Source organism: Pelodiscus sinensis, chromosome 2 (genome assembly GCF_052426305.1).
Source record: "Pelodiscus sinensis isolate ZL-2025 chromosome 2, ASM5242630v1, whole genome shotgun sequence".
NCBI lineage: Eukaryota > Metazoa > Chordata > Testudines > Trionychidae > Pelodiscus > Pelodiscus sinensis.
Window position 1 is genome coordinate 215,790,082 of NC_143053.1, and position 26,050 is coordinate 215,816,131.

General features: G+C 41.6%; 2 protein-coding genes across 5 annotated transcripts in view; one reads left to right on the forward strand and one right to left on the reverse strand.

Moving 5' to 3' along the window:
• Positions 1 to 7,258, reverse strand: part of VPS50 (VPS50 subunit of EARP/GARPII complex) — a 177,208-nt gene extending 169,950 nt beyond the window's left edge. The window contains exons 1-2 of one of the 4 annotated variants that reach the window (XM_075922362.2): positions 7,012 to 7,245; positions 72 to 140 (exon numbers count right to left, since the gene is read on the reverse strand). Coding sequence is in view for 3 of the 4 variants with exons in the window: in XM_006114479.5 (XP_006114541.1) it covers positions 72 to 140; positions 7,012 to 7,044 (102 nt within the window). In the remaining variant the exon portion in view is untranslated. Of the gene's footprint in view, positions 1 to 71; positions 141 to 7,011 lie in introns of all 4 variants that reach the window. The other 3 variants (XM_006114479.5, XM_006114480.5, XM_075922363.2) reach the window with 3 other exon arrangements.
• A 6,712-nt stretch (positions 7,259 to 13,970) lies between these two features.
• Positions 13,971 to 26,050, forward strand: part of HEPACAM2 (HEPACAM family member 2) — a 36,697-nt gene continuing 24,617 nt past the window's right edge. The window contains exons 1-3 of the mRNA XM_006114478.5: positions 13,971 to 14,108; positions 21,139 to 21,489; positions 22,871 to 23,155. Of these exons, the coding sequence (XP_006114540.2) occupies positions 14,030 to 14,108; positions 21,139 to 21,489; positions 22,871 to 23,155 (715 nt within the window). The 5' untranslated portion in view covers positions 13,971 to 14,029. The remainder of the gene's footprint in view (positions 14,109 to 21,138; positions 21,490 to 22,870; positions 23,156 to 26,050) is intronic.

Consider the following 26,050-nt stretch of genomic DNA (forward strand, 5'->3'; position numbering starts at 1 on the left):
CTTTTTTTTTTTTAACATGATGTAGAAACATTAAAACAAACAAGAGCTAAAAAAATATCTGTGGGTCACACCTTACTAGGAATCCGAAAATTCTCAACAGGGCTGAGGTCATGAATGTTCTCCTGCGGACTTTTCAGGCCCTTTAAAAAAAGAAATGTAACAATTAGTTAACCTAGTCAATATTTTGCAAATTAAACAATGTTAAGATCTTATCTGTAGTTGACAATGTATATACAATCGTTAACAGACTTGTTACAGGACTGGGCCATGGCCTGCCTCATGTTAAATGCTTAAGTGAGACTATTAAAATGGGTAACGTATTCATGCCACACAAGTATTTGCAGATTGAAGACCAGAGCCTGTATCACATCAGTCAAATTCATGAACTACAAAGAGATTACCATTTCCTTACAATTAATACTTACTTCCTATTATACCATCTTGTCAACTCCCACATCTATTATTCAGTGTTTAAAAGGCAAATGCAACTCAAAACATAATGTACCCTATTCTGCTAGTTTGATGAGTTAATGGTGTCAAAAAGTAATTCAAATTAAGTGCCACCTACTCTGTAGCATAATTGTCATTTCTGTATAATGGAACACTTAACTGTTTACCACATAAAATTCTTAACTTTTTCTGCTATATTTTTAGAGAGGAAAAACAGCATATTCCAAATTCTAGCAATTGTGTAATTATTGCTTCTTTCAAAGAATTTTATTCAGGGAAACAGAAGATGTCCTTATGATGCAGAGACATGATATAGGATACTGGATTTATCACCCAGACAAATAATACATAAAAGTTTACTGAATGTTAAGCATGTTATATAATTTTTGAGAGACACAATCTAAAAGGTATATGACAGCACTTATCTGTTCCCAATATGTCTTCTGAATCAGGCCTGGTTAGCTTTTACTACTATCAAAAGTCCACAGGAAACATGGAGGCAGAAAAGCAAAGGAGTATTCTGTTCTCCTACATATATAAATTCTAACTGTGTATGCACAAGATTGAAAGCAAGGAACTCCCAAATTTTAAACATGGCTCTGGCACCCACTGCGCCTCAGCCAAGAGACATAAGACCTGAGTTTCAGATATATTTATATCCCAAAACTTCCATTGTCTAGTACTGGAGATATGAGCTCTGAGACTCTCTGAACATTATTAATAAATGGAAAAACTGAATTTCTTGAAGGGGGACTTTGTGAAGTTCTTTGAAACCCTCAATGAAAAGTACTGTATAAATGCTAGTTAATACTACATCTTCATTTTTCAGCATTAATAGAAATTAAGTACAAGTTTGCCGTGAGAAAAATCTCATTTTAATTTAAAGCAGACAAATTTAAAAAGTGATGAAGCCTCTGACAGAAAGTAAATAGATGATTGTTGCTGATGGCATCATTTTTCTGATTACTACGTTTTTTAAATGTTTCATCTTCCAGATTGAAAAAAAAAATCACTTTTTAACCAGTATATTTGTCTGACATTATAATGAACTTCAGAAATCCAAACATATCCTCCAACTCAACTGTCATTACCAACCAAAAACTTTTGCCACAGTGAGGCCAACACTTAAAATATCAGCAAACCTAGACGGTAACTGAAAAATAAGAAACTCAGATATCCATTTTATCACACTGTTATTTTTAGCAATGCTTATATAGCTTATGTAGGACACATTAGGAAGAACTTCTTGAATGTTAAATAAACTCCAAAGATCAGAAAGTGATACTGATTACATCAGGATGCCCACTCTAAGGCCTACAAACTGTACACAGCTCACAAGAGCATATCATGAGGCCTGTGGCCTACTTCAACACAAAATACCAATGGTCAACCCTGTTCCACACACTGAACCCCTCATTTTTATCCCTACCCCAGAACCTAAGGAAGTCCATAAAATCCACTAGAATAATAAATATGATCTATGGGAGGTCTTGAACCTCAGTCCTCTCTGTCCCTTCCCTTCATCCTATGGGGCTGGAAATGCCAGAGAAATTGAGGGCCACCTCAGTGAGGGTTGGGGGCTTTGGGAAGAGCTGTTTTTCTTTGGGTCTGTAAAGCACAGGAGGAGTGCTGACCAGCACCAGGTGACGAGGGGGTGAAACTCAGGTAGCTAGCAAAGGTGTGCAGGAGAACCAATAGAGATAAAGTGCTGAGGTTTGAATTGGATATAGGTTCCCTGCCTGCTTTCTTTGTGTAGGAGAGATAAACCAGGAGAGACACAGAATGATTTAAACCCGGCAGGACTACCTTGCTTCCAAGGAATTTGGGGCATGGGAGTAGATTGAACAAAAAGAAAATTGGAAGTAAGTAAAAGGAAAAGTGAATCTAGTCACATTCAGGGTAATTTTTCTTTATTTTGCAGTTTGGTTTAACTGCTCCATGTGAATCTACGCCTCCCCTCCCGAACGACTACCTTGCATTGTACCCATAGACTTTTCTCTGTGTCTTAATTTGTTTTTCCTTAGTTGCTCTGTAACATCCAACAACCAAGTGTGCTTTATCAAGTTTATCTTTTGTTTTGTGATAAAAATCACTTTTTTAAGGTGATGATTTCATTCTTTTATCCTGGAAGGTCTGTCTGTGTGTATCTGCATGCCTCTGAGGGATCAGCTACTAGAGACTGCAGATTGTTTTTCTCTTTTCAAGCTCTTCTTGGGCAAAAGAGCTTGGGGTACTTCTCGGGGTGATTTCAAGTTTTCACCCCCAGTTTTAGGGATAAAAAAAGTCACAGCTTTTTCATTTATTTATTTCTCAGAGCCAGAGAATCTGTGACTCTAGGAAGTTTTGGTAACCAGTGCTGCTAGAGGCAAAGGTTTTTTGTTTTGAGCTCTTTGTGGCCCCCCATCTTCTGTACTAGGAGTGCCAGAGTGGGGAACAGCCCTGACAGGGTAAGTGGCTCCCGACCCAAAAAAGATTGCTCACCCCTGCCATATATAAAGAAAACATTTAAACCTCTTGTGCTGGACATAAATTAATCATAGAATCATAGTACATGAGGACTGGAAGGAAGCTCGTCGTGCCCTGCCCTCACGACGGGACCAATCTCCGTCTAGACCATCCCCGATAGAGGCCTGTCTAATCTGCTCTTGAATATCTCCAGATATGGAGATTCCACAACCTCCCTAGGCAATTTATTCCAGTATTTAACCATCCTGATAGAAAGTTTTTCCTAATGTCCAACCTAAACCTCCCTTGCTGCAGTATAAGCCCATTGCTTCTTGTCCGATCATCAGAGGCCAAGGAGAAAATTTTTTCTCCCTCCTCCTTGTAACAGTTTTGGGTACTTGAAAACCGCTATCATGTCCCCTTCTCAGTCTTCTCTTTTCTTAACTAAAGAAGCCCAATTCTTTCAGTCTTCTCTCATTGCTCATGTTTTCTAGACCTTTAATAATTTGTGTTGCTCTTCTCTGGACATTATCCAATTTCTCTACATCTTTCTTGAAATGTGGTGCCCAAAACTGGATACAGTACTCGAGTTGAGGTCTAATCAGCACAGAGTAGAGCGGAAGTATGACTTCTCATGTCTTGCTCACAGCACTCCTGTTACTGCATCCCAGAATCATGTCTGCTTTTTTTTGCAACAGCATCACATTGTTGACTCATGTTTAGCTTGTGGTCCACTATGACCCCTAGATCCCTTTCTGCCGTACTCCTTTCCTAGACAATCACTTCCCATTCTCTATGTGTGAAACTTCCTAAGTGGATTATTTTGCATTTGTCCTTATTAAACTTCATCCTATTTACCTCAGATCATTTCTCCAGTTTGCCCAGATCATTTTGAATTATGACCCTATCCTCCAAAGCACTTGCAACCCCTCCCAGCTTGGTATGATCCACAAACTTAAATAGCATACTCTCTCTGCCAATATCTAAATCATTGATGAAGATATTGAACAGAGCCGGTCCCAAAGCAGATCCCTGCGGAACCCCACTTGTTATGCCTTTCCAGGATGACACCAAACCATTAATAACTATTCAAAGAACAGTTTCAAGCCAGTTATGCATCCACCTTATAGTAGCCCCATCTAGGTTTTATTTCTCTAGTTCATTGATAAAAATGTCATGCGAGACTGTATCAAATGCCTTACTTAAAGTCTAGGTATACAATGTCCATCGCTTCTCCCTTATCCACAAGACTAGTTATCCTATCAAAGAAAGTTATCGGATTGGTTTGACATGATTTGTTCTTTACAAATCCATGCTGGCTGTTACCTATCACCTTATTTTCTTCCAGATGTTTGCAGATGAATTCCTTAATTACTTGCTCCATTATCTTTCCTGGCACAGAAGTTAAACTGACTGGTCTGTAGTTTCCTGAGTTGTTCTCATTTCCCTTTTTATAGATGGGCACTGTATGTGCCCTTTTTCAGTCTTCTGGAATCTCTTTTTCAAAGATTATAGCTAAAGGCTAAGATACCTCCTCTATCAGTTCCTTGATAATATTTTACTTTATTTAATATTAAGTTTGATAAACTAGCATGAGAAAGTTAAAACTATTAATATGTTTAATAATTTAAATTAAACCATTCTCCCTAGCTGCAGCACTAGCAAAATGGCTCAGACATAATTATGTAATTAATGAGTTTTCATTAGCAACTGGTAGCCCACGGAAAGATTTACATTGAGCCAGGTGTTGTCCATGGGCCAAAATGGTTTAGAACCACTGACAAAGAGGCACCCCTGGCCTCTGTCCCTCAGAGACCACTGTAGGCTCCCTGCTGCTCCACAAGAGCCCACAGAGAACTTGGGTCTGTTACCATGGCCATGAAATCACCACGCCACTCCAGTGTGGATGATGGACAGACTCTTTGTAAGTCTTCCTCATCCAAGCAGCTGATGATTTAAACAGCGTGTTAAGATGCCACATGAAAACACTTGGGCTATGTGTACACTGGCGGGTTCTTGCGCAAGAACATCTTGCACAAGAACACGTCCACACTGCCATGTGCTTTTGCACAAGAGCATTCACGGCAGTGTGGACACTCTCTTGTGCAAGAAAGCTCTGATGGCTACTTTAGCCATAGGGCTTTCTTGCGCAAGAAACCACAGCCGTGCATCCACATTGCCTTCTTGCACAAGAGCTCCTGCGCAAGAGGGCTTACACCTGTTAGAAAGGAGCGTAGCTCTTGCACAACAGCCATTCTTGCACAAGAACCCATCAGTGTAGACATAAACTTGGTGCTTCCAGAGAGAGGCAGGATATATTGTCTCTTTACAGAGAGGGTTGTCATGACTTATGTCTCTGGGTGAACATGCATTTGTGGGCTCTGTGAAGAGATGAGAAATTTTGACTTCCAGTTTCAAGGGATTTGTTCTTCTGTTTTTGGTTGCACACTGCCTAGTCCAAATGCAATTAGCTATGACAACACATTTCTGAGTTATTCTGACACACAAAGTGAAACCTGTGCTAAAGACCCCACGTCCAGTGAGAGAAAGTGATGCTGTCAGAAGAACTTAATTCAAAGTCTCTTCAATTTTCTTCAGATACTGTCTCTACCAGGCAGTGGGGCTTTACTGATTGGTCCCTTATATTTTTGAAGGGTGACAATGTCACCTGGAACTTCTTGGGTAATGTTAACAAATTGCTTTGAGCCCAATCTTAAATTGGATCAAGCCCTTTGTAAGCAGTTTGGGAAGTGGTCTCATTTGGCAATTATTAATAGGTATTGTTTACATAATATAGGCATTGTCATCATCCTATTGACATATACATTTCTCAGTAGCTTTACATATGAAATAGCCCAGCCCCATTTATCTCCATGGGCAATGTACCTTTCAAGAAATGGTGGTGAGCGTTAGTGGCATGGTCTTCTCTACCATGTAATTGTCATGGTTAATTCAATACTGTCATTCTGGCTTGTGAAAACTGAGGACACATGATAGTTTTGCAGTAACTTCAAAATATGCAGTTGTAGTACATCTCATTAGCGATGTAAATTCCCATTAATCAGTTAACCTGTTACTGTTAGGTCACACTCGGGCTGCCAGCAGCTCCCAGCCCCCTCTGAAGCAGCCTCTGCCCCCTGCAGACTTGAGTCCCCAAAGAGAGAGGCTGCTCTGGACACTGGCACAGTCCCTGACTGTGTGGCTCCTGGGTCCCCAGGGCTGCTCTGGATGAGAGCAACCTCTTTCTGTAGCAGGCCCTCTCTGTGGCTGGAGCAGTCCCCTACCCACAGCAGGTGGGGAGCTGCTCCAGCCCCATCTGATTACCAGTTAATTGGAACTGGTAAGCATCATTTGTAAAGAGAACTAAGGAAGTTGTCCTATGAAATTGTGGGATAGTTCTGGATGATTCCCAGGCCCTGAATCAAAGGAGGCTGCACATACATTGCAAATTAATAGATCTAGGATCCTGGATCTCATCTTGAATCCAGGTTGGACCCCTAGCACTGCAGTATCATGGGACCACAGGTGTGAAGCCTCGGTTAATGAAATTGCAGTATAGTTCCATGAGGGAGGATCCTATAGCCATCCCTATTGGTAGAGAACAATGGGAGGAATTCTATAAGAGGTCATATGACACCCTTTGCTTCTGATCATGTGTTTATCTTGACCACAAAAATACTACCTAGAGGCAGCACTTCCTGAGGCAGGTGGGCAGGGCTTAAAGGATCAACGGGCATGGCTAATCGAGTCAAGGGGAGTGGCCAATGTGTCCCAATTTTTGGTTCAGAAAACATGGTCACCATAGTTTTGCAGCACCCCTCATTCGAACACCTGTGGGACGCTATAATCTCAGAGACCCAGGTGTTGCAATCCCCAAGCAAAGCCTGGGACAGCAGCACGCAAGCGCGCACACCCAACACCTCGCCCCCCATCCCGACCGTATAAGAGCCTCGATTCGCTTTTCAACAGACCCCCTAGGGAGCGACGTCTGGCTCCAGCCAGCTCGGCCCCGCAAGCCCCCGTAAGAAGCTGCGTCCCCTCCCCTCATGCCCCTGCACAGATACGCGGCCCCAGCTCTGCCCCCTGGCATCCGGGTCTCCAGCACGCGCCCCGTACCTGGCGGGTCATCAGTGACTTGATTTTCTGCATGTCCGCGCCGCTTCACGCAGCTCAGGCCCGCGGACCGGCCGCGCTCACAAGCCCCCGTCACCCACAAGCTTCAGCCCGGTCTGACAATGGGAAGCCATATTGCACATCACGTGACTACCTTCCTGCTGCCGGATGCATTCTGGGACTTGTAGTCCTTTATCGGCGCCATCACCCCTCCCGATGCGGGGGACGTGCAACCGCAGGGAACTACAATCCCCGTCAACGCACCCAGACCCGCGCCTCCACCCCACCCCACCCGGTCGAGGCTGCTGCCTCAGCAGAAGCGGGGTGATCATAGAGAGGAAAGGACTCGTTGTGTAGAAAGCCCATTACCGGGCAGACCCTCCACCCCCTGCCGGCCGAGCTGCCTTCCGCTCCTCCAGCAGCGCTGTGGGCGCGGCCAATATGTAACCAGCCCGGCCAGTGGGGGCCGATGCTCGTTGCCAGCCCAGGCGGGCCCGTCAGGCGCCAGGGAGCGCAGGAAAGAGGGAGGGGGGCGAAAGGGGCGTGGCCGGGGAGGAGCTCACGGGTGGGGATCCTGGGTGCCCCTCTCAGGGCAGGACCCAGGGCGCGGCGCTGGGGGGCGGGGCTGTTTGCTCTGCTTCTCGTGGCGGAACCAGGATCCCGGACGGCGGGACAAAGGGAGCAGTAGCCGCAGGGCTGGGGATTCAAAGGGACCCGGATCTCCCAGCCCTCGCCCTTTGGATTGCGGCCCGCTCTGGGGGCTGGGTGGCGCTGAGGACTGGCTGCCCAAGGCCCCGCCCCATCCTACCGAGGCCCCGCCCCTTCTGGGGCTCAGAGTCGCCCCCCCCCCTTAACCCGAGGCGCGCAGCGTGGTCCCCGCTGTGGAGGAAAGACGCTCTGTGAATGAGGATGCTGTCCAAAGGCTGCACTGGATCAGTGGAGAAGTACAAGGACTGCACCCTTTGTCTCTGTGCCTTTTTTTTGGGGGGGGGGGGTCCAAAGTAACTCCCATTGGAATTATTTATCCTAAAAATTGTGCTCTAACTAGGATCGTTCCCGTGGTTCCTTCATACTTTTTTGAGGAAAGGAAAGCAAGTGTGAACCATTTTACTCGTGCTTGCGCTGAATACTCCCTGAGGCAGAGAGGTTCTATGTTTGTACAACCAGCAATGAAATAGCATGGAAAAGGGCACCATATCATACTGTGTGATGTGCATGCAAACTAGCATTGCACCATACAGTGTGAGACTCAAAGTCCATTCCATCAAAGCAGCACCTGCAGACCTTCCATCAGATTAGGCATGGAGCCCAGAGTTCTTACACGAGATTCTACTATCAGCATCTAAATATTTTCATAAATAAATAACTTGACGCTCTTCCTTTATTTGAAAACATGCATCTATAAAATCAGGTGGGTGTTAGAGTGGCTAAAACTGGATATGAGAGACAATGACATGCTTATCCTACTCTGTGTATCTTATTTTTTTTGTTGTTAGAAATAAAGGGTTTGGGGTTTTGGGGGGGGTACATAAGTATAATTTTATTAAAACCTTCAGTTTCACCAAGTGATTTTGTAATCAATTGACTTGCACAGGCATCCTCATAAAGTCACCGTACAACTGACCCTAATTTTCAGCTCTTTTGGCCATCTCTAGAGAGGTCAATTCATCAGCATTAGCAAGGAAAACCAAAAAGCTTCTCTTTTCTAGAATTGGTCTCTTCAAGAAAGGGTACCGCTAGACTGGTGGGTTTTTCCAGGATACCTCTGGTATCCCGGAAAAACTCAGCTGTGTTCAGGGAACACATTTGCTCTTCCACTCTTTTTGCAGAAGAGCAAATGAGCTCTTTTGGGGAGCCCTGTATACCTTGTTCTACAAGAAATAAGGGCTCTGCCGAAAGAGGAGGCTTTTCTGCCATTTGAGCCTCATCTAGACGGGGCCAAATGGCAGAAAAGCCTTTTCCAGAAAAGCAATCAGAAAAAGCTACGCAAATTGAGGAGCTCAATTTGCGTAGCTTTTTCCAATAAAAGAGTGTAGTCTAGACCTAGCCTAAGGGTGCAGGCATAATGGCAAGACAGCTCCATTATCCATGCTATAACTAGTCTGGATAAAGAATATCTGCTTCCAGGCAATCAATCCAGCACAATTCAATAACACTGAGTTGTCTTTAAACAAAAATAAGGACTTTGATGTGATAATAATTTTGCCAGTTTATTATATATAAACATGCTTGGCCAAAAAGTCAATCCATATTGGTAAATCTTCTGTCATATATTGTACGTGTTCCCTGACTTCTTAGCTGTTTATTACTGGCTAGTTGCTCAATAAGCCAAAAGCTAGCTTCTGAATTTTAAATTTTTGTAGAAATTGTTTTTGATCTATTGCAGAGCAAGTTTCCATGTAGGATTAATGTTCAGACTTCATTTATAGCCATTTGAAGAGATAGTATAATGAAGTGACTATTCCACACAGTAGCAAGAAAATATTAATTAACTGCAAATTCTAAAAAAATTTCTGGCTGCTTGAGGTGCTTCTAAGCAGTCGTGCTCAGAAATTAGTGCATTGCTGCAGTGCAGTTACTGCTAAATTCAAATCACAATGTGATGCAACCTTGAACCAAAACAAAAAGAGACTTGCATTGTCTTAGAGCAACAAAAGAAATGCCAGCTTTGTTTTGAAACAGATATTTTCTATACTCTGGTATGCACTGAAGTTTTATCGTTGTCTTATCACACTCTTCACCTTATCACAGTAAAATGGGATATGTACATCTGTGGTGGAGGGTCATCTGTAAAATGTGTGGAAAATAAGGGAAACCATATAATAATGTCCCAGGCCAGATTGTAATTGTTTTGGTGACTTTCTACATCCTTTAGTGGAGTAAAAAACAATGGTCCTTACTTATTTGTTGTGGAAATCATCCTCAAACAAATTTTACCAAACAGCAACATGATCTATCTATGTACAATACAATAATTAATACTCACTAAAACTGGGCCACCACACACACATGATTATTACTAAAATAACATTTATCTTTTTGTATTAAGCACAAACACTATCAGGCCATCGGTATGCAATGAAAGCCCACACAGAAAAAATATCTGTATGTTTTTAGTTTACACTTTTTATTTCCATAGGATGCTTGTGCTTTGCACTAATACATTAATAACATGAGTATTATATATCCAGCCCATAAGTACAAATTCTGCTACATTGCTACATGCCATAGAATCATAGAATACTAGGACTGGAAGGGACCTCGAGAGGTCATCGAGTCCAGTCCCCTGTCCTCATGAATGGAGCCAAATCGATTTCCATCAGTAGGGTCAGATATCAGTGCCACCTATCATTTCATAGATACTGAAGCTACCCAAGCCAACAAATTATTCATTAGTCCAGCCCAGTTCCTACTGCATTTAAATTGCAGAGCCGCAGGGGGGTGGCTCCTGGACCCATCACGAGCCAGGACTGAGCTGGGTTGGCTCAGTCCCGGCTCACACAAAGTGCTGGAACCCCACGCGAATAGAGGCTGATAAAGAGCAGCCTCTGTTCATTGCCACTCCAGGCCACCGTGCACAGGGGCTGATGCTGAAACAGTCTCTGTTCACCGTGGCTGGGGCTGGCCGCAGACAGGGACTGCTGCTGAAGCACCACAGACAGGGTCTGCTTCGCAGCAGCAGCCCCTGTCTGCGGGGAGTCCCAATTCCCCACTGGGATCCCCACAGACAGGGGCTGCTGCTGATACAGCCTCCCTGACACCTTCCCAGCCCCCACTGCAGCCTCTGAAGCTATGTCTAAAGTGCAGGCTTCTTTCAGAAGAAGCTTTTCTGGAAGAGATCTTCTGAAAAAACTTCTTCCGAAATAGAGCGTCCACACTGCTAAAGCGCAAAGAAAAAGTGATCTGCTTTTTCGTAAGATAGTGTCCACACTGAATGGACGCTATTTCACATTTAAGCTGTGATTACATGGGTGGAATGGCCACCAGGGTACCTGTGCTTTTTCCTCTTTGCTCTTCTTTTGAAAGAACTCCCTCTTCCCCATCCATACACACCTTTTTCTGAAAGAGCTTTCAGAAAAAGCTTCTTTCTCGTAGAAAGAGGTTTACCAATGTTGGAAAAAAAACCTCTGTTCTTTTGATTTTTTTTTAAAGAACGTGATTGCAGTGTAGACGTAAGCGAAGTTTTTTTGGAAGAAAATAACCTTTTGTTCTGAAAAAAAAAACCCTCTGTAGTGTAGACATAGCCTGATAGAGGCAGCAGTACAGGGAAGGACAAACAGTACCACGGAGATGGCACTGGGAGGAACCGGCTTTTAAGCTGCCTCCCGGCAGCACCAGCTCCTGTCCCCCCCTTCCTGCATTTATATCAGAGGCAGCAATGGTGGGGGGAGGAATGTGAGCAATCGCCTATGCTTATTGAGTAATTGACTAATCGACTACTCTTTTGCGGCACTACTTTGGATACGTAGTAATGTCATTCGGTCTGACCAACACTCCTGTGATCTTTCAACGCTTTCTACATGACATGTTTATAGACATCCTGAATCAATATACAATCATCTAATGTGACAAACTTGTATTTTCAGAGACCCCCAAGCAGCATTGCTATCACATCAGTTTCAGCCTGGAAAGACTACAGGAAAACAGCTTATATGTTAAACTGAAGAAATGTGCCACAGAATTTTTGGGTTATATCTTTTGCCCGGAGAGCATGGACACCCTGTTTTCCATGGATCCCTCTTGAAGACTGACATGGAGGATCTCCTTCCCCACCAGTCCCAGCCCCATAGGTCCAAAGGCATGAGGAATATGTAGTCCATGACTGTCCTCAATTTTAGAATACAGAGAGGGAGACTCTATTACCCTATAGATTGGGAGGGCTGTGGTGCTAAAGAGTATATTTGGGAATCTGCTGCCCATGTCTATGCCCAGTACTTAGTAAAAAGGTTTCATCAAGATAAGCTGGGTTTACCCCTAAGAAGGGAACCCCTGAAAGATGGAGGTCATGTAAGAATCTTTGGGACTAGATCCCAGGTCTTCAGAGCCAAGATAGCTGATGGTCCCATATCACCACCAAGAGATCAGGCAGAATCACCTCCAAGAAGCACTGTGGAGATTAGGCATCTGTGAAAGCACCACCCAACGGAGCAAGAGTGATAGTATCCTGTGGCTCTCTGGTTGGCCCACATTTACTATTTAACCCTGGAGGATGGGCCAGGAAGTTGTCTGGGCAGCCATGAATAGTTCTGGCTTGCTGTAACTGTAGACCTGGCTTCTCTCAGAGCTGCCTTGCTCTCTGACCTTCAGTCTCTGAATCCAGCTTGACTCTGACTCTCACTCTTACTTGATGATTTTGGGCCTGGCCCTCAGTACTATTCTGATTCTAGCTCACCCATCACTGCCTCGTGTCCTAGGCCAGATTGCCGACATCCTGGACTTTTGGGGTATGCCTAGACTACATGGCTCCGTCAACGGAGCCATGTAAACTAGTTTACCCGGCATAGGCAAAGAAGCGGGGATCTAAATAATCCTCACTTCATTAAATAAACATGGCCGCCACGCTGTGCCGACGATCAGGCATTGTTACATGCTTTGTGTGGGGACAGAATATGCTCTCTCTCTCTCTCTCTCTCTCTCTCTCCTGGTCAGTAAATAGGGTGATAGAGCCATGGCCCATGTGTTCCTCCTTCCATCCTCTCTGGGTACACTATGACAGCCTAATCATTATCCTGAGGCAGTTCTTGTGCTCCTGGACCCTGACCCTACAAGGTGTTGAACCACCCCTGAAGGTGAGGAGTGCTAACTCCCATTAACTTCAGGGAGAGTTGAGAGTGTTTATCCCCAGAAGTAGCTCAGCACAACTGAGCCCTCTGAACACAAAGACAGGGATTGTTCCTCACCTCAGCTCAGAGGTATAAGTGAAGTGAAAAAGGACTCCTTGCAACCATTCCCTCCCACGCAAGACAGGGAACAATTCAGCCCAGTATTTGAGAGATTTATATGTCGCTATCTAAATGCTAGCTAATGAAAACTTAAATATTTTTATAACCATCTGTATAGGTGCAAATATTTGCTGTTGGAAATTATTGCATATGGAAGGAGGTAGAAAGGGAGTTGCCTGGTTTATGGTTGATTAGACTTATACAATGAGTGACATTCTTGGATAAAATCCAGATTGCGTATGAGTATTAATTTAAACCACATTAAATTAATGAAGAAAAAAATATTGACTGGCAGCTAACTTTGCAGTATGAATAAGATTTACATTTTTGGCAGAGGACTCTTTTATTAAAATACACCACGTAGACACCCTACCAAAACTTCACACATCCATGGCCCAGGGATAAAGAAAATCTCTCAGGGAATAAGGTCATCCCAAAATAAGCATTATGCTGTAATATTTTAAGGGAAATATAAAAATAACTAGAAACCAACATTTGTTAGGAAGAAGGCATTTTGCAATAGAGCTAACTACAATATTAACTCCTTTGTGTAAAATTTTCATTGCTTTTTTGGATAAGATCCATTGTAACAGATGTTTAATATCTCATATTACCGTGAGCAGTGTAGATCCTACTATTGCAAGGGGCTTAATGGGATTGTCTAACATTGTTTCCATTCCTGATTACTAGGTTCTTATCTGAAGTTAAGATATGTATGTAGCAGGTCAGTGGTTTTTTGGCTTTATAACTAACTATATATGGCATAAATACCTATATAAACTTTACTCGCATTAATTTTTACAAAAGCAGAGTGATTCATACGCTATATCCTATTTATCACACTCCATATTTGCTGTGAATATACCAAGGCAGTATTATGATAGATTCACACGCAATGAAGATGTTGCCTACTAAGCTAACAGGTGTTCCCACTCCCTGTGTCCTTTGTATACACATATTCAAATCACACAAGGTAGTAGGCAGGATAGAGTCTGTTAACTCATTACTAATTTCCCTGGCAAATAAGCCAGCAGCTGCTGGACCAAGCACTAACTTAGCACTGAAAAGAAGATATTTGCATGGGACAGGATGCTTTCATGGAGCCCTTTAGCAACACATTTTGTGACTTGCAGTGCAATATATATTTTCTACTTTTAGGTAAGATACAATATGTATTATGATGATGGTTAATTGTTCACTCTGGATTTACAATGCATTTTGTACTTTAAAAAATTAAGAGAATTTCTATGTTAAATTGTCAGATTTTTTTTAAACCAGCCTAGAAGTTTGTAACCCAATAGCAGTTCTTCTTTTAGTCAGAAATGCAGAATGTCTGTAAACTGTCATACACTAATATTTATGCACAATTTGTAAGTAAAACATGGACATTGAATATGTAAGACTTTTAAAAAATTGTATTAAGTACCGTACAGTGCTCAGTTTTTAATAACGGCACCACAAAGATGAAAATAATTAACTCTCACCAGGACCAAAATCTTGCAAACCTTTACTAATGTGAGAAGGTCTTACCATGAGTAAAGGTTGTCAGGGTCAGGCCCAAGGTTTCACTTGGCAGTTGTTTCTATTATCTGTTCAAAAACAATTTTAGAAAGTGATTTTCTTTTGCTTTACAGTTATGGTATTGATTTTTAATCTCTCCATGTAATACTGGATTGTAAATATTTAAAATCAAGACTGCATGCTTTAGACATATTTTGGCATGATATTTTGATAAGGAAGTTACATACAGAAACAAAAAATATCAAGCCAGTTGTCCTGCCCCCGGTAATCTGAGAGAAAAGTTTTATAGAATATTGTATTCCAAGGAAATATCTTTTACTGAAGGTGGGGGAGCTGCACACTTATGTTTTACAGACTAAAGAATAGGATTTTTTCTTGTTTTTTCTAATATTCACCATTTAGTATCCATATGATTTTTTTTTTTTTTTGGCATAAAAGGAAAATAAAATATATTTGCTATTAAAGCTGAAGAGGTTTGTAACTAACCACTATCAAAAGCTCTCACTTGGTCACTCAATGATCTGCAGGATGTTTTACTGCTAGTAATACTTTCTGTTCAGTATCTTGAGTGCTACTTTTATAAGCAGACATTTGTCAGTTATACATTTTGGATAAAATTGAATGGTCAATGTATTTCCATAAGAATCTGCTGTGATTAGATATTAGAAAGAATTCTACTTAACTCTCTCCAACAATCCTACAACATTTGAGAATTAACTTGTTTTATTGAGTATCAGAGGGGTAGCTGTGTTAGTATGAATCTGCATAAACAGCGAGAAGTCCTCTGGCACCTTACAGACTAACAGATTTATTGGAACATAAGCTTTCGTGTGCAAAGACCCACTTCGTCAGTTATGAGCTTATGCTCCAATAAATCTGTTAGTCTGTAAGGTACCACAGGACTTCTCGTTGTTTTATTAAAACATTTATATGATTTCAACAGAAGGAATATGTAACATTACAATTGAATTGTATCTTCATGTGACCTACAGATAAGGGGGATTTGCTTTACGTTGCTTTCCTATATCTTTGTGAACTCAATATATTGTAGGTTAATTTGCTAGAGTTCATCTGTGAGCATTTGGAGTGAACGAGAGTTTGTAGGGTCATACCCACAGAGTTCCCCTCCCCACTGCTCCCCAAAAATAAAGTTTGTTTGGTTATTTTTAAATAACACCCATATTTTAAGTGTATGTAAAAAGCTGTATTTCTTATTTGCTACTATATTTGTATTCATTTTTGTTAAACCACTTGATTAAAACCCCATCGAAGATCAAAATTTACTTTTATAGAAGCATTTAAATAGAATGCATAGCAATGTACACGCTCATCAAGAAGGCATACCATACATTCTCAGATAGAGACCTTTATAAGCTTCCTCACATGCTAATTGCTTTTTAATGCTGCAAGGACAAAATTTTCTTGCCCTAGGGCCATAATCCAAAGCCCACTGTATAGTATGTCAGCCTTTCCAATGACTTTAGTGGGCTTTGATTCAGATACTAATCAAGCCAAACTCCCATGGAAGTTAATAGACATTTTGCTCAGTTAAGGGCAGCATAATTTGGCCCAATAAATAGAATGTGTAAACAGTGTGCTCTTGTTAGCTCACTCTCTCCCACCCAAATGACAAAGCATTTGGATGTTTTTCTAAAATATGTGTGAGCAGAATTATTTTGGGGAAGTCCTATGGCTTGTGCTGTACACAAGGTCATAGATGGTTTTAATGATCTCTTCTGGCCTTCAAATCTATTAATTTAGGAATGTGTGTGAACTCCCAGCCTTATAAATACTAAGGGTCTGACACTGCACTGCTTTGCACCACATAGATGCATATACTTCTTTGCAAAATGGGTGTAAAAATGCTCCATTGAGAATTAGTAGCATTTTACTCTCACTTTGCACATGGATAAATGACAGCACAAAATGCAAAGCAGTTGAGAAACAGGCCCTTGGATTTTTTAGACTGATCAAGTGATGAATGCTTAAAATCCAGAGAACAATGAAACATCACTAGGTAGGTTTCAGTTTATGCAATTAACTCAAAATATGATGTCATGGTTTTTATTTAAACTAATATTGCATACTTTGTTTTCTGTCAACAATGGTTCTGTTGTGCTTGCTAATACTTCGAAGAGTGATATGGAAGCAAAACATACATTGCTTTGAGTTCCAGCTGGAGGTCACTTTGGTAAAACTGAATGTGTTTATAGTCAATACAGAAAAACTGGTTTTAAGAGGTCTGTGTTGCTGGAAAAATGCATGCATTATTTAGCAATCCATACATATTGATATGTGTAAGTTAGGAATACTCCTGAATATTACATGAGGTAAAATTACATGGCTTTGTAGAACAAAGAAACTTTTTAAAATATTGCCTTTTATACATGTACATTTTTATTTATTCCAGGAGTTTCATAAAGGTCTCTTCCACATGATGTGCAGGAGCAAAATTTAAAACTAGTGACTGATTAAACAGTCAACCAAATTTTTAAGAATTGCTTAAGTTCAGGCTTCTAAATCCCTTAAATAAATAAGTGGTGCCTAAATCAATTGTCTGAGTTTCAAAAGTACTTGGTGGCCCCTACTAAATAAATTGGATTGTGGGATACTCAGCATTTTTTTTAAATCACTCTTCTTACTGCAGGGTGCATCCATACAGCAGCTGAGAGATGTAATCCCCAGCTTGGGTAGACACACTCTTGCTACCTTTGCTCTAGTTAACACTTCAAAACAGCAGCATGGCCATGTCAACACAGATGGTGGCTGAGGCTAGGCACCCATATATATACCTCAAGAAGTCAGGCCAAATTGCATTCAGGTGACTAGCCCAAATCATCACTTGTGCTGCAAGGGTGACACTGTTGTTTTTAGGTGCTAGCTGTTGCAGAGCTAGCCCATATATCTCTGTGTGAGCTGGGAATTACATATCCCAAACTACTGTGTAGATTTACCCATAGACACCTAAAATTGACATAAAAGTCTGATTTTAAGTTTTCATTTTTTAAAATCTTCAGTATTTAGTAGCACTTCCAGTATGAAAGGATAACCTCAATGTAAAGCGTGACCATAATAAGATGCTCTTGCTTTCATTTAATTTGAATTATAAATGTTTGAGTTAGCTCTAATATTTCAGATTCTATTCTGATGAAGTGGTGATCTCTATTTTTCCAGAGCCAAGAGTCACCCAATATTGTTCCCATAAAACATTAATCTTTGGCAGTACACCCTTGTCTGATAACTTCTCCAGTCCTCACTTCCCCATGGCCATACGGAAATTTCCACACACTTATTGCACCTGATCATATCATCAGAGCATACTTTAAGAGAACAGTAAACTTTGCTTTAGCCTGTGAGAGTCCCACCTTAACAAACTATCTCCTTGAAACTGACTGTTTTGAAAGTGAAAACAAATATTGTTTTCATAATCTCCCCTCTGATATTCCTCAACAGAGCTGGTCTTAGGGGCGGGCACACTGGGCAGTTGCCTAAGGCCTCCATTTTTAAGGGGCCACCCACAGAGTCAGTCTTCAGCCCAACCTCCTGAATCTTCCCCCGACATTTTTTTTTTTTTGGCTTGACAAATTTTTGTCCAATATTTTTTTTTAAACCATCTGGCAACCCTACAGGTGAGCCAGGCAGTCACCTGGGGCTGCCAATTGGTTAGGACCGGCCCTGTTCCTCAATGATGGGAATGATGTAAGGAGCCACTTCTCTCCATTAATTAACTGTGAACAAGATAAAGATCAGCTATTACCTCTGTGCCTGCCTCTCTTTGTACTCCAATATGAACAGCATTTTCAGTCAGAAGTCTCTTCTCTTCCTTTGTTCTACCTGAAAAAGTTGTGGCCCAGTTGAAGGGATAACTTTTGGAGCAATGTTCCAATTCTTGAGGTAAACATAGGGTATGTCTACACTACCCTCCTAGTTCGAACTAGGAGGGTAATGTAGGCATACCGCACTTGCTAATGAAGCCCGGGATTTGAATTTCCCGGGCTTCATTAGCATAAGCGGGGAGCCGCCATTTTTAAATCCCTGCTGCTTCGAACCCCGTGTAGCGCGGCTACACGGGGCTCGAACTAGGTAGTTCGGACTAGGGTGCCTATTCCGAACTACCGGTATACCTCGTTTCACGAGGAGTAACGGTAGTTCGGAATAGGACCCTAGTCCGAACTACCTAGTTCGAGCCCCGTGTAGCCGCGCTACACGGGGTTCGAAGCAGCGGGGATTTAAAAATGGCGGCTCCCCGCTTATGCTAATGAAGCCCGGGAAATTCAAATCCCGGGCTTCATTAGCAAGTGCGGTATGCATACATTACCCTCCTAGTTCGAACTAGGAGGGTAGTGTAGACATACCCATACATCTCCCACCCTGTTGGAGGATGGGGAATATGGGGAATGGAGACTGGGATTGTGGAGGTGAAGAGAATGGGATGGAGACAAGGAGTCAGGATGAGAAAGAGACAAGACAGGACAGAGACATGTTGAAGGGAAAAGGGCAGAAAGGATCACGCCTGAGGGCAATGGGTAGAAGTGTCTGTGCCACCTAAAGCACACTTCCCTCCAGAGCCAGGAACTGAACCCAAGATTCCTCAGTCTAACCATCCTTCTGCAGTTAGCCAATGTTCATGAAACCCACTGGCAAAGTGACTCATCACCCTCTTGTGGTGATTCACAGAGAAGATGACAACCTACTTCTGCTATCAGTTACTCCTTTAGCTTAAGTGGATGAATAGCCCTATGGTGGATATAAACTTTCTAAGCCTCCTGATCAGCACATGGATGCCCCATGGTGTGTTCTTGCTTGGTGAAAGCCACCCAAATACCCTATGGCTACGTCTAGACTGCAAGCCTCTTTCGAAAGAGGCTTTTTCAAAAGATATTTTCGAAAAAGCCTCTTTTGAAAAAGAGCATCTAGACTGCAAGCAGTACTTTCGAAAAAGCAAGCCGCTTTTTCGAAAGAAAGCACCCAGGCAGTCTGGATGCTCTCTTTCAAAAAAGTCCTGTTTGCATTCAAGAACGCCTTTTTTCGAAAGAGCACTTTCGAAAAAAGGCATTCTTCCTCGTGAAATGAGGTTTTCCGCCATCGAAAGAAAAGCCGCATTCTTTCGATTTAATTTCAAAAGAACACAGCTGTAGTCTAGACGCAGGTGAAACCCCTTGAGTCTGGACACAGCCTAAGAGAATTTGCTTCATCACAGATATAAAGCCCCCTCTGACTGCACACCTATCAGCCCACACTGGAACCTATATGGGTTATCACCAAATAACTGCAACTCATACTTGATGAGAATCCCATCCTGAAATAAATCTTTCCTGAACTCTTTTGGTCTTCCAACAACCCTCCAATTTGTCCAACCCCATTTCCAGAAACAAGTTCTCCACAATCCAGGGCACACCAACTCAGAGCAGCACCAGCCACTGCCAGAACCACAGATGCAAAACCTGCAGGCATATTTCCACTGCTACAATGATCAACACTGATCACAACATACCTTTCAAGATCCCTGGGTTCTACTCATGCTTATCACAACATATGGTACATTTCACCCAGTGCACTAACTGCCTCAATAGCAACTATGTGGGTGAAACCAGACAATTACTATGTTCTCATATGAACTCAGACAGGATAAGGATAAAAGACACAAACACCACATCATTGTTCACAAAACAGTCACTCTATCTCTGACCTCTCAGTCCTCATAATCAAATGAAAACTACACAACACTTTGAAAAGATGAGGTTGGGAGTTTATATTCATAACTTTGCTAGACACTAAAAATCATGGACTGAATCGAGATTCTGGCTTTATGGTTTATTACAACAATCTGTAACCCACTAACAACCTTTCCCAGTTATTCCCTCTTCACCACTTCCTTTCCTCCCACTGATGGGAAGAAAGCACTTTACCTTGAATTTGTCCCTTGAAATATGTGCTAACTACTCATGTGAAACAAGCTGTTCAAATCTTGTATTTAGCTATTACACTTTGAGTTTGGCCAATCCTACTCTACAGACTTATACTGGTATGAAAAAATCAACACCCCTGAGCAATAGTTATATCAAACTTAAATCCTTGTGTAGAACTTCTGTTATTGAGACAGCTACTATCTCTCACAGAGGTGAATTAATTACGTCAGCAGAAGAGTTCTCTCTTATTGGCTTAGGAGCATCTTCGCATAAGTGCTGCTGCTACGTTTTAAGTGTACCCCTGCCCTTAGTTTTGCTGACCTGAAGAAGCACTCTGCCTAAGCTCCAAAGCTTGTTTCTATCACCAAAAGAAACTGGTCCAATGAATTGGTCCTACCTCACTCACTTTGTCTCAGAAATAGCTGGAACATCTTCAACACAGGAAATGATTATAAAACAATTACCTTAGAACTCCATTTTTTAGTTTTGTCAAACTTTTAAAAATATCCTACCTAGAGATGAGAAGTGACATGTCTAATTTAAAGCACATCAGTTTTATTTTATGTAAGAAAGAAAAAGTGGTTTGAAAATCAGGCCTATGAAATCTGATCAAACTCCAACTAAGTCTTTGTATTTGGATCAGTAGGATTTGGATCAGGACCATCTTGAGAATGCAACACAACAACCATAGCTGCATAAGAGTTTCCATTTAGAACTTCCAGTGTTCCCAGTTTTGTTTTCTTTACATTTTTATGCAGGTATTTGTTCTGCGCTAAGACTGACAGTACCATCACAAACTATACATGGCATTGAAGGACAACCTCTCCATCTTACTGTTGATTACAATTTCAACACTACAGCTTCTGAAATACAGATAATATGGCTATTTGAAAAACCTCAGAGTAACCCCAAATATTTACTTGGCTCTGTGAATCAGTCAGTAATACCAGACCTAGAATATAAGCATAAGTTTACCCTCGTACCGCCTAATGCGTCTTTGATGATCAATCCATTACATGTTACTGATGAAGGCAATTACATTGTAAAAGTCAATGTCCATGGAAATGGGACAATATCAGCCAATCAAAAAATTCAAGTTACTGTTGATGGTAAGTCAATAAAATGTTGTATTTTAATGCAGCACATAAGACTACAACTTTTGGGAAGTTTCTAATCTCTTGGAATCCAGTGACAGTTCTGTGTAATTCAGTCTGATAGTGCATGAATAAATCTACTGACTGAGGATTTGTTATGCTTATTTTCAAAACCTCAATAGTTAATTATTCAACAAAATTTGTTTATTGGTTGGTGCCTTATTAATCCTAGCAGTACTGTATATTAAGCTGGGTTTGTATGCCTCATATAATAACTATGAAATTAAATGGACTATAGTGACCTCAGGAAATAATCTGTTTTTCATAATGTTCAGATCTGCCAACCTTACTCACCCTGAGGCTACATTCACTTTTGTGTGACATTTTTTCTGTACCTGGAAACCTGCTTTTAAGGAAACTCTGGAGACAGCTGCCTGCTCAGGATTTCCTGCTGTCTAGATCAGGGGTGGCCAATAATTTTTTGTGAGGGCCCGGGGCCACTCGCAAAATTCAGAAATTTTTGAAGTGGCCCCAGGCCACACTGGAAGAAGCAGGGCCTCAAGCAGAAGGGGCAGGGCCAGGGCCAGGATACTTCCCTGCTTCCCCACCCATACATCATGATTGGTCTGAGAGTGGGGGAGCACATGAAGTTTTTACCACCACACCCCAGAGGTTCCCCCTAGGCACCCATGCCCCTAGTGGTGGGAGGAGACTTCCCATGCTCCCTTTTCTGCCCCCAGGCCAATCAGAGCTTGGGGGTAGGGGAGCATGCAAAGTTTCCTCCTGTCCTGCCAGGAGCGCATGGCACTTCTAAGCACCACGTGCTCCTGGCAGGATGGAGGAAACTTTGTGCACTTTCCCCCGCCCCAGGCCCTAATTGGCCTGGAGAGGCCCTTTTGCCACCCATGATAGGGGAAGGTGATAGGCAAGTGGCCCAAAGCCCAACGGAGAAGATAATGAGGTTTAGTGGGGCAGGTTTGGCCCTAAGGGAAGGCACAGATCAATAGGTAGATATTTCCCGCCTAGATCAATAGGTAGATATTTATATGGAACTGTTCTTCTACATCTCTAGCTTTCATTTATGCAGGTGGGAGTTATACATACACAGAGAAAGAAGAACAGAAAATGGGGAAAATGCATGCAGCATGAGTTTGATTAATTCTAATTAAAATACAATATTTGTTTCCAGTCATCCTAGCACTATTAAAATCACTGGAAGTATGCCCATTTGCATGACCCTTTGTTTGTAATTTTTAGCAGCATAAAATTTGAAATGTAAGTACTTTCTTAAAAGGATGACATATGCCGTTTATATCACATGGGCATTAAATGATACATTCTCCTAACAGAAATGGTAAGTCTTGTTTACAACTGTTTATATCTATTTACCTTACAGTTCCTGTCACAAAGCCAGTTGTACAAATTGAACCTTCTTCGGGGGTAGTGGAGTATGTGGGGAACATGACGTTAACCTGTGTTGTTGGAAAAGGTACAAGGGTAGGATACCAGTGGATGAAAAATGGGAAACTTATGTATGCCGGTTCTAGTTACACCTTTTCCTCAAACAATGACACAGTTTTAATTGACCCCGTCATGAAAGAAGACATTGGGAATTACAGCTGTTTGGCAACTAATCCTGTGAGTGCGATGGAAAGTGAGATAATTACACCAACTATATTTTGTGAGTATATAAAATATTCATGCATACTTTTGTCTAACAAACTTCCCAGAGGGAGAACCCCTGACAATAGAATGGGCACAAAACAGTTAATTCAAATTTATATTTTGGCTTTCACTCACAGTACAATAGGGGTGCTGGAACAATTTGTACAGTAGGGGTGCTGAAAGCCATGGAACCAAACTGTAAACCTTGTATATAATGGAAACCATTTCAAGCCAGGATGTGCTGAAGTACCTCTGCACCTCTAGTTCCAGCACCTATCTGGTTCACTGGCCTATAATAATCGATCTATATCCTCTCCAGGATAATATAACATAGAATTTGCTAAATTTTATGTTGTTTTTAAAGACCAGCTTGAGCTGCAGAATTTAGGTATGTATTTTAGATGCCTCAAAGTATAGAGTTCTTCAAATTGATGGTTTTTGTCCAGCTCATTATAATTAGAGGGACTGGGCACAAAATATAGACCTAGACCCAAGTTCAGATTTCTAGCTCTGGCAAAGTTCAGAGGTGTTTGATTCTTGGGTTTCAGTTCAAGCCCATCTCTTAACTAGTTATCATTGCCATGTACTATATCTTTAGTATTATTGATGTTCATAGTGCTTCACAAGCATGTGTAAAAAACCATCATGAGACTTGATTCAGATTTAACTTACCTTGCTTTCACACTGATGGAACTCCGCTTACTTTAAAGATGTAACTCCTGATTTACACAGGTGTAAATGAAAAAAGTTTCAGGCCCAAAGCCTCTCTCCTGAAGGTCTAACAATTTAGTTTCTGATCATACAAACACACATATTCAACTTTATGTCTGTAGGTAATCCTTTTGATTGAAAGGGAATCTTCATATGCATAAACACTAAGCATGAGCAATTTAGCAGCATCAGGGAATAGATTATACTTATAATAGCATGACAAAAAAAATACAACAGATAATGATGGGTAAAGAATAATGCAATCAGGTTATGCAGTTGATTGGATAATGGCAAAACTGACTGATAAAAGATTCTGATGTGAAATGTTCTACTAAAACAGCCAACAATGTTTAAGCTGGCCCTAAGCAAACCCATAAAAAAGTAAAACAGTAAAAAGAGCTTTATTGATTTTTTTCAAGGTTTTGGATGCATATTCCAAAACATCATGAGGGATCTGGTAGTGCTGAGCAAATATGGACTTTATGGATGAAATGAGTCATGGGAAACGTTAGGTTAGCTAAACCCCAACCAAAATATTAGAACAATTATATTTTGAACCTGACAAAAGGCACTTACTCTTGTCTGAGATGAAGATGAAAGAGCTGCAGGTAGCCGTCCCATTATGCAGTAGAGCTTCCTCACACACAAGAGTACAGACGGTGGTAGGCTGTAAAGTCATAAAAATGATCTGATTGTTTAATAATTTCCATGTTGAAGGAAAAAATAGCTTGTCTGTTTTATATCTACTGATGATGGAGCAGATTTTCAAAAGTCTGTTCACACTTTTGCATTTGTGCAACTTTGATTGACATGAATTTTTGGCATCTGAAAAGTGCTCAGATTATGCTTGCACTTCTGAAAATATTGGTCATGTTGCTTTTCAGATCTTGATGAGAAATGAAGGGCCTTACATACATTGAACAGAGAGATAAAATATTGGAACAAGGTTGAGAGCCATTATATCCAGGGATGTCTTGACAACCTTCCTAGACCAAAGCAATAACACCAGTTGTATTTTTTGTTGGGCTAGTCTCTAACGGTACATCCAGACTGCAGCACTATTTCAGGATACCAGAAGTATCCCGAAATAGCAACACCGCATCTTTAAACTCTCCTACTATTTCCTGAAATAGTGGGCGCCCTATTCCGGTGTCCCTGTAACCTTCATTCCATGAGAGTTAAGGGATTTGTTGGAATAGTGCCTTATTTTGAAATTTGGCGCTGTCTACATAGTGCCAAATTTCAATATAGGCTCTTTCGACCTAGACTCAGAATAAGCTATGCAATTTGCGTAACACAAATTGCATAGCTTATTCTGACAGAAGGGTTCTGTCTAGACTAGGGATGTTATAGTGTAGTCAATTAACCAATTAACTAATAAGCGAAACCTTATACATTAATGCTGTAAACTACATGCATTCCTCCCACCCCAACCAGTAAATTTTTTAGCAGGCTGGCTAGCAGCCAGGCTCAGTTCTGGCTCATGCTGGGTCCTGGACCCACCCGCGCTGTGGCTCTGCATTTAAAGTGTATTAGGGGCTGGGTGGCCAGGCAACCCAGCTCAGTTCCGGTTCACGCCAGGTCTGGGAATTCAGCCCTCCCCCCAGACAGGGGCTGCTGCCACCCGACACTGATGCCTCTTTATCAGAGACAGCAGCACAGGGCGACAAGCAGCAAGTCTGTAAGAGAAGCTGGTTTTTAAACTGGCTCCCCTTCACAGACTAGCTCCCACCTGGCACCCCACGCTACTGCCGACCCCACTCGCAGGGACTATAGAATAGTCAACTAACCGATAAGAATTCACGAGGTTACTCGACTATTCAATTAAGCAATATTTAACATCCCTAGTCTAGACGTGCCCTAAGGTACTACAGAACTAATTGCTGTTTTTAAAGTTACAGGCTAACATGGCTGTAACATGTTTAAAGTTACAGACTAACATGACTAATTGGTCATGAAACCAATTCAATGAGTCATGTGTTTGAGGTTTTATATCTATCATTATTGCTACTGTTCTGATTTATCTGTCACTCTCCATACATTCTATTAGACAACATTGGCAGTGGCAATTTCCACATAGTAGCCTCCAAAGAGTATATTTACACTGGTAATTACAATGAAAAGGGACAGAGACATACACCTATCCTGTGGCCTATATTTATAGGTCCTGTACTACAACCACCAATACATAAATTATTCT